We start from the raw sequence: 12,260 nt of genomic DNA, 5'->3' as shown, positions 1-12,260 counted from the left end.
TCTCAGTTCTATTGTGTCGTTACAAAGAAACGCGTGAAAGAGGAGGAAAAGAGTAGAGAGCTGTGTTTTGTCTGCCTTTTAATATACTTACTCACCAGCGCACTGCAGATATTTTTTCTGTTTTTGGACAGGCAAACAAGTGGAACTTAGAGATTTGTTTCGTCTATCAAATATTATAACGAGTACGCTACTTTGGATGTTCTATTGTATCTTTGAATATTATGTGTAGTCTGTACATTTTTACATCTTGAAATTTCTAAATGCATTCTGGTCATCATTTTATAGTACACCTTAGACACAAAGACAGCGAAGTCAGGTGTGACGTTTTCTTATGGAACTTGATGATTAAATCCATTTTTCTGGTTGTTTATGCAAAGAAATTAAACGATTTTCGCCAGCAGATGAACGAAAAATTGTGTATTAGAAATTAATAAAAGGATTAAATATATCTATCCCGCTTTGCGCCGTATCTTCACTCGCCAAGGAGAAACTTTCTTACGTTTAATTTTCCTCATTGTAGTTTAATCAACGCGGCCACCGCGCGGGAAACCAATCGCCTTATCGTGCGTAAGAGGCTTTCGCCGACCCTCGGTTCCGGCGCGCAAATGGGCTTGCATTCGGGAAATCGCTTCTTAGAAACGGTCGAAAGGTGTTTCCAGGCTATTAAGCAGAGCTTTAGAACGAACATCTCCGCGTAGTATGCTGCCTTTTTCTTTCCATATCCTCATGAAAAAAAGAGGATCAAAAGGGGTGGAAAAACATTATCGTATCCCCGTGGCCATATGACATGGATATATTATGTGAGAAAGGGAGAACGTGGATATATCGCCTGTCGAATAAACGTTAAACAAGTGACAGGGATAAGTTGAATACACATTTCCTTTCTTTGCGTGGCAATATTAGAGGCAGAAGTCCTTGCGAGCTGATGCAAGTAATAATCGAACCGTATAGAAATGACTTTCGGGGTAAATGGAATGGCTGGAGAAAATTTTGTTTATGGTGATTGGCAATCGAAGTGTATTTTGAACGTGGAAATATTTGTAGAAGAACTTTGCAAATTTGATTGGAATTTACATTGGAAGAAATTGACGTTCATTGTCGGCTTCTATTACACTATTATAATACGGTCGCAGAGGATGTTACTTCTTATTTCGCGGTATAGGGATGTTAAGTATGTATTTTCATGTGACGTAGGAAACCAGTAACTACTTGCTGAAATCACCTTTCAACTCGAGTTTCGTTCACAAAGTTACATTTAAAGTAACAATGAACAATGTAGGATAAAAGGGTATCGTTTAAAATTTCATACAACGCTTAATATTCTAGATCTCTATACCAAATCTTACACATTAGTCAGAAACAAGGATTGACACAGCGAAAGCACGGGAAGGATAATTTCATCCAGCAAAATCTCACATATAGAACCAATATTCCAAATATATTTCTCAAAGGAATAAATCTTATCTCTCCGAGTAAGATATATTTACTTTCTTTCTTCCCCCCCTCCCCCCGCCCTCCTCTCTCTCTCTCTATTCATTAGTCTCAATTAATTCCCGTATTATAAAACATCTCAAGAGTCGCAGCAACTTTTTATGAGATAATTAAACTCTCTCATTTCTGAACAGAAACTTCTCGATGACAATGGCGGATCCATATTTATCCTGGAAGTTTTCGTGCCAGTTTCAACGAATATAACTATCGACTACTAAACGTAAAGATCGATCACCGGAGAAGCTTCTTAGTTTCTCGACGTCCGTGGAGGAGTGTCGCGATCAAGACGTATACATTCGCGGGCTATTGGCGAAGCGTCTAAAGTGTCGCCGTTTCGAATCTGGGTTAACGATCGGCCATAGTTCCCCCGCGGTGGATCGAGAGTCGAGAGAAATGTCAGATAGAAAACGAGGTGGATGGAGACAGATGGAATTCGATAAAAGAATGAAAGAAGGACAAGAAGCTGGTTCACGGGGGTTGGAGGTCGCGAGGATAGTTCGGGGATGGCAGGTCCGACTATAAAATTGCGCGTTTTCCGTTCGAAGGCTCATCGATCGGTTCGCTGCACGTTTCCGGCGAGCAGAGGCATCGTTACTCGGACAAAAGCTCAAAGCCCCCGCGAAAACGAATTCTGTAACTCTTCCGGATGCTGAAGCTCTTACGGATCCCGGACGCCAAATGGTATCAGCCGTTTATGAAATGGGATAGGTCGGCCCTGGCTGAAATTACCGAGAAGAGATTTTTACGATTCCTCTAAACATCGTTCTCTCTTCCCCTTTTCCTCGGGCTCTCCTCCCTTTCAAGATTTCGAAGATTCTTAACGCCTTCCAAGTTGTTACCCTCCTTCTCGCTCTTTACGAAATTGGCACACGATCTGGAAGATACGGAGGATGAAAGGAACTGATAATAGAAAGTAGGAATTACGTCGCGCTTTTATGAACATAATTTTGACTCTCACGCTAGAAAATTATTTAGGGTACACGAATGTTTGTGATGTAATTTCTCTGTTACATTTTTCTTATTATTTTTTTTTTTTTTTTTTTTGCTTATCACTGATTCTGGAATGCTACAATGTCTTTTTCGAATTACCAAACGTTACGTTGGAAGTTTTTCAAGTTTGACGTGATTCTCACACGTTTTATATAAAATTCGTATGTTAAAACAAGCTTGGCTATATGTGATAAATTGAATGATAAAAGGAAAATAAAGTGCGTTCGATTTAGTTTAATTAGAATTTTTTCATGCTGATATTCGATTCGTGATAGTTGTTCGAGTTCCTAGAGATTTTATTTCGCCAGTTTCGTGAAGTTGTAAAAGTTCATGGTTAGTTGCAAGTGTATACGTTACCAATTGAATATCGGACGAGAACGTTAGCCGTGTTTTCCGCATCTTACGGAACTAACTCTCCTCATTCCCGGAGCAATACTTGCATCCGTAGCTTGTAGTTAGATATTTTTCTTTAACGTTACTGCTTTAAGTAAATGCGCTCAGTGTTCGATTCGATTTCTACGTTGTTCTAGCTATCCTTCTTGAAGCAATGACTAGAAATGCAGTCTTTCAAACTTCTTTTGTTTTGTTGTTGGAAAAACTTAGAAACGAAGAGATATCGTATTTCTTTATTTAATGCTTCATAAATTAATGTATATTCTGTAGAGACAATGAAACACGATAGGTCGTGCATTTTCAGTTAATTTTCTTAAAAATCTACTTGTTATACTTGATGAGATTTCTTTGTCAGCGTTACCCCTATTATCCCTGGTACCTTAATGAGCTTTCCTCGCTTTATTTTCATTATGACGATAAGAAAGGTTGATCGATGTTTGCAGAAGAAAAGGTCATTAAATATTCTGAAACAATTATTAATTTCCATCACTATAATCGTGACAGTCGTGTATCGTTACAGAGTTAAAGAAATTTTGTTATATACGTATTTCACATAATTGACACGATATACGTGTGTACGTAAAAAACTTGTATGGTAAATACTTTCTAATACTTTCAACTACTTTCGTCAGCGGCTGTAATTACACTTCATCATATATACAGCTAAAATCTATTAATTTCAGAAATCACTCAAGAAACTCTTCTCGGTACCACTCTTCGAAATCCTTTCCACATCGACTTTCGCAACAAACAGCGATTGCAAATGCCTCAAACAACCTACCAATCATCCGAAATATTATAGTTCGTAGCAGCTCGTTTTTATTTGGTTCAATCAACCATAAGATCACTAAAGAAGTTATCGATGTACAGCGTGGTTGGCGAACTTATTAAATATTTGCCACGCTTCACGGTCTTCTACTCGACCCTCGAGTTTCCGCAAGGATTATGCTTTCGATGGCCGATTCTGTAACAAACACGCGTGCCTTTGATCGCGAGTCGATGATGAAACGTTGGAACAGCGCCACGTCGCGAATGCTTTAACACACGCTCGTCGAATTCCCTCACCGGCTCGTTAGAAACGCGTCGCGGCACCAAATTGGTCGAAACGAATCCTGATATTCTTCTTAACGTAATAACTGTGCGTTCGTCAAGGTGTCGGCTGTAGGGTAAATCGAACCGTCAGCTTGATCTCTGGAACTTAAGTGCTTCCTATTACTTATCGCAACAAGTCGCTTTACGACCGATGAATTTAATGACCAACAGGTCGTCAAACTTCACGTGTCTCGCCACGATGGTATTAGTACGGGTGGTATAGCTGGTGGAAATTCTTTCTCTTTCTGTTTGTCGTAGGTAGAATACCTTTGTTAGTTTTGAGATTAGCACGAGGTGGTTAAGGGAATGCTTCGTCGTAAATTTTCATTCGAAATTCATCGATGAGACTTTCCTGAATGATATTGTGGTTAAGAAAATTGTATTGATAAAGTGTAATTGGGAAAAGAAATTGTTGGAATGTGTACATCATTGCACAATAATTCATCAACTTACGTTTAATGTCAGTGAATTGACAAGTTAGAGGCTTGCAAATATGTAATGGTACCTCCAATAGTTAAATTATATTTATTGAAATAGAAGAGAAGGTATAGGTTTGATATTCAAAAGTGTCAAAGTTTATTATTATTGAATATGAATTTATTGCAGGTTTGGAGAAAAATTTGGTTTATAGTTAGTTCTTGTTGATTTACTTAAATTATTGAAAAGTGATGCTGCTTCCTTATTGCGTAGCCACTTCAATCTATAAATTATAGATCACAGACTTCTCTTTTATAATGCTACTTTAAATAAGATTGTTACATGATGTGTAATTTGTAAAAATTACTTCCAAAATTGTATCTGTTTTATTATCAAACCTGTTATCATTACAGAAGAAAATATATTAATATCGATAATTTGTAATTTGTGAAACGTAACTTTGAAACATAAATAGATTCGATGGCAGAATCGTGTTATGGAAATCGTGGAATTGAATTTCTGAATCTCCGAATAGCGTTATTTGACATAATACTCGAAATAATATATCACTGACTGGCATCGATGTATTAATTGCGAATGATTTCGATCGCTATTAAACTTTCTAAATGGACGATGATTTGAAACGTTTGAGAACTCGAAGAGGTTAATTCGTGTGATCGAAGTGATTTATTGTTTATTGCTGGCAAATCGAATTGCTGGACAAGATTCAGGCTCTTTCATATCTGTCATTGCCGGGTGAATGCTCCGACCGATTAAACTGTTCGAATTGCCTACAAATCCTTTTTCTGTAGGTTTGATATTGACAGCAGTTATCTATCGATATACTTAATAAATTCGCAGTTCAATATAAAACAAAGTATATCATTGAAAAATTTTAACAAATTCAAAACAAGAGGGAAAATGACGCGAAACATGTAGTAAATAAAAAATGGCTTTTTCCATGCTTCACTATTCAAAAATATAACATTGACACTTATCTAAATTCCTAAAATTCTTTACGATTGTATGACGCTCATAAAATGTAAGAAGTGTGAAAAATGTGATGGAAAAAATATCAACCAAATAATACATAAAATGTATTCCCTCAGAATTTTTGAAATTTCTTAAATTTACTTACCAGTCCTTCTATTTCTGTTTGCATCCGAGTATGCTTCACGGAAATTGAAGAGGGAGATAAAACCATCGGGAAACAAGAATTCCAAGATTCCAAAAGATCGTACATTCGATAGCAACCCAAAATCAAAACCGTCGTTTCTTCTGTTCCCAAATCGATAAATTCCATCTTCCCTCTACCTAGTAACGAGCACGATTCGCAATAATATTACGGAGGGACGTCTCTTCTGATCTGGAATTTCGCTGGATTCCCTCTACCATTACGTAATAAAGTGAGCAGCAAGTTATTCGAAATCCTACCCGTCGTCGATTATAATTATTAGAATCATCGATGTTCCCGAGGAACAGAGAGTGCAGAAAGGGGCGAGCCGACAACTTGGAAATTGCATGCTCCAGATGAACTTTGTGCGACGAGAAACTCGATCTAACATTGATTATTCGAAAGTTGCTAATTCGTAGTGGTTGAAATGCTTCGATTTATTCGGTGGAAGCAGCGAATACCGCGGAATGCTGGGAAACAGTAGAACGAAGTTGACATTGCAATTACATAGACGTCGATAGGGTTGCAAAATTAATTTAGCGACGAGCTAAAACGCGTCCTCTCTCTCTCTCTCTCTCTCTCTCTCGTTTTCTACCGCTCGCCGATGATTCTGTACGGTAAAGCACCGGGTAAACTCGTTTTCGCGAGAATGACTTAATTTTAATCCTAGATTGACCACTTTGATCGAACATAATTCGTGCACTCTCGTTTTTTCTCTATTGCCACGAGATCTTGTAGGATTAGAATACTATCTGAAAGTTTTATTATACATTTTATTCTCTAAATGTTCTGTTCTTGTAGTGATATATTATCTTCGTTAACTCTTTTGACGTTTTTGGAAGAATACTTTCTAAGGTAACTTTTAAAAAGAATACTGGATTGTTATAATTTTTATAGCATCGCTGAGCTCTATTGAGGCTATATATATCCCATTAAAAATATTTGTTTTCGAATTTTGAGTATATCGTAGTATTGTATTTTATGTTAATATCGTAGGTTATCGAATTCTTTAAAGATAATTAAACGTAACTTCCTCAGACAGTGCGAAGAAAAGAAACTAGAGAATCCAGGCTTTAGAAGTTAGAAACCGGAAAAAGTGTATAACACGGAAGACATTCTCACTTTGAATCATTTATTTAAGAACGATTCCGCATAGACTACTTGAAATTGTAAATAATTTGGTGCTAATTAAGAGAACAAAAATTATCATTTTTTTATGTTTAACTGACGGCATAAGCAATTAAAAATAACTAAAATTACAATTAATTATTATAAGATAAAATGAGTATTTCTTTGTCCGAAAATTACTTCGTTCAACCAGTCGTGTTCTCCAATTATATCCTCGAACGTAAGTTCAAACGAATTCATTCCGTGTTACAAAGAAAATCTTTCTGCCTTTAACTTTTTCCATTAGCCACCACCTTCGCATCTCTCTTCTCGTTTCATCCTTTTCTAGCTTTTCGCTCTATCCCTGTCTAAAAAGTTCCGTGGAGCGTGTCTTTTGACACGGAAGAAAGATAGTTTCTTGTCGCGAGAGAAAGCGACCGCCGCCCTGTTACAATCCGGAAAGAAATTAAGTCCGTAATGTTGTTTAGACGAAAAACTGGGACATGAAAAGCGAGCATCGCATTCGACTTCGTAGGATATAGTCGTATCTGCTTCTCTTTCTGTCTCGTTCGCTCCACCACTAAACTGCTTATACAAGTTGCGTTCACGGTAGCGAATTTAATTTATTCTCCCCTTCCACCGATCACTGTTAAACGTGCAGCACGTGTCTGCGTCCCCGAACCCCTTCTATGCTTGAGCGAGCCACGAAAACACGTGTAACGCGTGCTCTGCGGCTACGAAACAATTGCGGAGAGTGTAGAGTCAATGAGACGTTCCTTTCCGATTAATCAAAGTTTCCTTGGACTTTTGAATTACTGTGAATATCAGAGATTAGAGTATCGAATTTTTGAAAACTTCTCGATATAACCACTGTACAGTGCGCCGCAAGCAAACATTTGCACATCGTTTTCTTAATTTTGGAGATCTATGTTTGAGCCGTTTAGAGGCCACGTTGATCAAACGTGTAAATGTAAAAGCAGAGAATGATGATGAGAGACGATGTTACGAAGACCATTTTTCATTATATGTATTTTCTATATTAACCTTGGAATTTGTTATTAGTTATATCATTTTGTTGAAATAAACGAACTCATGGGCGTAAGTTATTTGTTTTTGAAGAATCGAAGATTAAAACGTGTATTTATCTAATGCGATTGAGAAATTAATAGAAAGTTGAGCTAATGAGCTTAGCTTCTGAGAAAATCATTCTTGATTTATATCGGGTGGATTGGAAGTTCTAAAAAAATAGTATGGTATAATATACTCAATATATTAATGCAAACCAGCATTCCAACAGTCCTGGAAATACCAGTCATTGAACGCAAGGAATCCAATAACTTGCGTTGACCGAGTAAATTTTTCTATCTGAATACCGGATTATATACATATATCGAAGAATAAATTAACCATTGATATCTCAGGCGCCGCGCTATCCTCCAATTACATGTGTAGCCATCTTTTTTCTTCGGCCGAGGAAATCATGAAATCGTGAGCGCGGATCACGATTCCACGGCCGTGAATTTTACGGGAACGAGGCCATAAATAACCGAGGACACCGACGTGTATCTGGCTCCCGCTGGGCTGAATTTCGCCTCGGCTCCGATAATTAATCGATATCGTGGAATTACGAGCTCGATATTATACCGATACTGTTGGGCACGCATACAATGTACAGTGATCGAGGAACTGGTGGGTCGAGCCACGCGAAAGATCGGGATTAATGAAGATACTGCAGCGAAATCTGAAGATGCAATTACTGACAGAACAAATCGGGGATAATCTTGATTACGATCTACATCTGCTCTCGTACGTAACATCACGGATTGCTAATTAATCGAGGTCTCCACCTCTCTTTCGCTCTCTCTCTCTCTCTTTGCTGCCTCGATATCTGTTAGCCTTTTGCCTGTTCCTGGACCACTGGTCGCCAGGTATCGAGACGTTATCGTTTTAATACCGTAATAAACCAAGCGTATGTTCATTGATGGCATGTACCGCGGTGCAAGAACCGACCGTAAGCACTGGAATGTCGCAAAAACGATCGAAGACACGCGGAACAACGTGCTCGACGTGTTAACAACAGGAATGCAGTCCAATTTTTGCACTGACGCGCGAGAGCGCGCGCGCGGGTGCACGCTTGGCAAGTCGCCATCTACGTGCACGTCATTTCATATCGGTCCTTGTTGCTAGCTATCTAGCAAGACGGTAATAACGTCTCCTTCCTTATCTTTCCTGCCCTGTCTTCCTCTTCCTCCCTTCTTTCCTTTTCCCACCTTTCTTTTTTCTTTCCTATTTTTCGCGCATAGAACGACCTGTTCCTACTCAGCTCGCATCTTCTCATGGTGATATCGAAGAGGTGAAAATGTTTCGCGATACGGTGGCTATTTTCAGCTATTCCGTTTGCATGATTAGTTACGCGACGAGACGTTTCGATCGAGCATAACTTGATTTTTTCTTAATTATTGGCGATCGAGAAATGTTCTGAAATCGCTGTACGGGAGCAAATATTCCGTTACATTAGATTTGTTTTATTTTCTCCTTTTTTTTCCTTTTTCTTTTTCTTTTCAATAAAATGTTTTTTGGCGTTCCAGGTAACATCAAGACGAAGGTTATGTTGGATGTGGAGTCGAAGAGAGGATACTGGCTGACGGTGTACGCGCAGGATCACGGAGTGGTTCCTCTGAGTTCGAGTTTGCAGGTTTGTGCAATGCGGAAGATAAATTACATGTTTAGTGTATTATACTGTCCCGAGAAATATCTTCGTGTTTCGAAATTTTTGATTGTTCACACTCAGCAATGAAAATGGGAACAGGCAGAGAATACATTGCCACAACAATTAACGTAGATATATTTCCCAAATCATATTGGTTTGTTGAATAAGTCTTAACGAAAAAGAAAGAAGGAGAAATAATTAATCTTTGAAAAATATTTTCTGGGACACCATAATATCAAAAATTCGAGAGAAGTAGTAGAATTTACTTAAATATTTTGTATTTTGAGAATATTATAGCAAACGTACAGTAAAACTTTGGGTATTTATGAATTTTTCGATTTAATACAATTTCTTGCTAATTCCTCGGTAAAAAAATCTGTGTTTCGATCAATGATCAAGGAATTATTATAGAATTAATGCTTATAACGTCGTTTACGTTAAACTATAAACACTGCCATTACATTTTTGTCATTGTATCGGAAAAATATCACGAACGACTATTTATTTCGTACTTTCTACGTGCATAAGCTCCTAGTAGCGAAACGATGGCTAGTCAAAGAACTAATTTTCTCTATCGACCGCTACAAATTTTTCGTATCACTTATCTCCCACCATAATATTGCAACATACATTGCGCTATTGGAAAAAGGCTTTCTGTTACCGACGTGACGCAAAAAGTTTAATTTACGACACTTTTATAATTGCGTATATAGATAGAAATTTCACTAGTGATTTAACATGACCAGCTAAAATCTCATCGTGGACACTGCAATGCACTATAATCAATACTGTGAATTTTTATTATATACGCCGCAACTGATATTGTAGAAAATAATCAAGATAAGGAAATGAGAATTCAGTAATAATACTGTCCAACGTTGTGAAATAAGATTATTAACGAATTGTTTAAAAATACGCTCTCTAATAATATGTATTCACTTTAAACTACGATTTTAGTCTTATACGTAGTATCTATAGAAGATTAATACAGGAAGTGATACATTAATTACTATAATTTAAACTTCAAATATTCCTGCTCTTTTCGCTTCATTTCACATTAAAATCAATTTCCTCGATTACATTCTTCGACGAATAAAATAGAAGTTCACGAATGTACATTTCATAACTTACACATTCAACGGTAATCGATAGAAAGAATAAATTATTCCAGGAATCTTTCAAACGATACCTTTTAGCAATTATTTATTCCAAACGAATTGCGCCAATAATTTTGTACCGATTAAAATTCAAAACTGATCATTTTCGAACAGAATTTATCTTAATCTCTGCTGTTTTGCACGCGTGATACAATATAATTCCCATTTCTCAAAGTTCTGCTATACTCGATGCTGAAAAATCCGCCCACAACTCTAGTTTACAAAAATATGGCAATTTTTTTTCCATTTTTTCGCAAACGCACAGTAGCGAGGACTTATCTACCTCTCGTAAATAATTCACAGCCGATTTTCGTGCAGGTGTACGTGGAGGTGCTGGACAGGAACGACAACACCCCGTTGACTGAAGTTCCAGTCTATTATCCATCGGTTCTGGAGAACTCTCCGGCAGGTGTGAGCGTTCTTCAAATCCAGGCGTTCGATCGCGACGTCTCGCCCCAACAATTCACTTTTTCCATCACCAGCGGCAATCCGGAAGGTTATTTTCTCATCAACTCCACCACCGGTAAGTTCCACATGGTCAGTCAGAAAAGAGCCAATATCTTGTCACAGAATCGAAATAGATTGGCTACAACGGTCCTTGGCTGTAACGAGATCAATTTGCCCTTCTATGAATGAGGATTTTAATAACGACAATTCGAAAATAAATCAGAGCAAGAAAATAAGTTCGAGCTTTTTGAAATTTCAATCAAGAAATGTGGATTGAAGAAGATGGGAAGATATCAACATCAGAATTATTGGATTGCTCAAAATTCATGATATTTCCGAGTTATTTTATAGGTCTATAATACTGCATTTTCGAAGATCTGAATAATTTTTCGGAAAATATATTTTCTTACTGCGTTATGTGTCTTTTCATGATAGCAACTTCTGTATTTTAATAGTCGATAGTTCTAGTACTAACGTAAAACACTTGCTCGGTTGATACATTCGTATTTGAATTTATCGAGAAAGAAATTTTAATAAATGTTTGACTTGGACGATGGCTCCGATTAAACGTAATGGGTGGTAGTTTCGCCCTCAATCTATTTAATAATGGCGTTCTGTCACATAGATTGACCCCTGTCAGTTCTCGCGATGAATTAAAGAGATAGGAGCTAGTTGAAGCGAATGCATATCGTAACGATGAATTGGCATAAAGACACAAGGCATGGTTTAAACTGCAGCGAACGATAATAAAATTGCACGTTACCTTCGTTTAATTTTTATCATTGAGCTCGAAAGTTTCAATTTGCTTTCACTTCTGAGTATCACAATAGTCTGGTTTTATAGCTCTTTGTGAACAATAAATTTTAATTATAGCCCGTAAGTTATTTATATTTGACGGCTGGCGCGAGATTCTCTCTCTCTCTCTCTCTCTCTCTCTTTCTCTCTCGTTACATCATGAAACGATATTTTGATCATGATGATGTACAGTCTATTTCCCAACGCTTTCTGACTATTAATATTTTAATTCCACTTCACATAAAATTTTCGATCGAAAAAAGATCTCGATATTTGAAACATCTTTATCTCTTCATTCGTGTCTTTTTAACAGCTCTGTCTTTTCACTGTCAGGATACATATGTAATTTCGATTGCAAACCTGCCATTACGAGCTCTCCTAATTAAAGAGCTTAAATATCAAAGATGAAGAGTCAGGCAGGAAATTATCGACGCTGCAGGCGCGCGCCAATTTTAACGCTTCGAGCATGAAGCTCTCCATAATATTC

The 12,260-nt window shown here is 37.4% G+C and overlaps 1 protein-coding gene across 9 annotated transcripts in view; it reads left to right on the top strand.

The window, feature by feature from the left end:
• Positions 1-12,260, top strand: part of LOC117213806 (fat-like cadherin-related tumor suppressor homolog) — a 342,029-nt gene that overhangs the window by 265,542 nt on the left and 64,227 nt on the right. For all 9 annotated transcript variants that reach the window (XM_033459475.1, XM_033459479.1, XM_033459478.1 and 6 more), the window contains exons 3-4: positions 9,253-9,359; positions 10,850-11,054. In XM_033459475.1, coding sequence (XP_033315366.1) covers positions 9,253-9,359; positions 10,850-11,054 — 312 coding nt within the window. The remainder of the gene's footprint in view (positions 1-9,252; positions 9,360-10,849; positions 11,055-12,260) is intronic.

The sequence above is a fragment of the Bombus bifarius genome, unplaced genomic scaffold, assembly GCF_011952205.1.
Source record: "Bombus bifarius isolate JDL3187 unplaced genomic scaffold, Bbif_JDL3187 scf7180000009125, whole genome shotgun sequence".
NCBI classification, from domain to species: domain Eukaryota; kingdom Metazoa; phylum Arthropoda; class Insecta; order Hymenoptera; family Apidae; genus Bombus; species Bombus bifarius.
The sequence above is the reverse complement of the archived record's forward strand: the minus strand, read 5'-3'. Positions and strand labels throughout refer to the sequence as shown.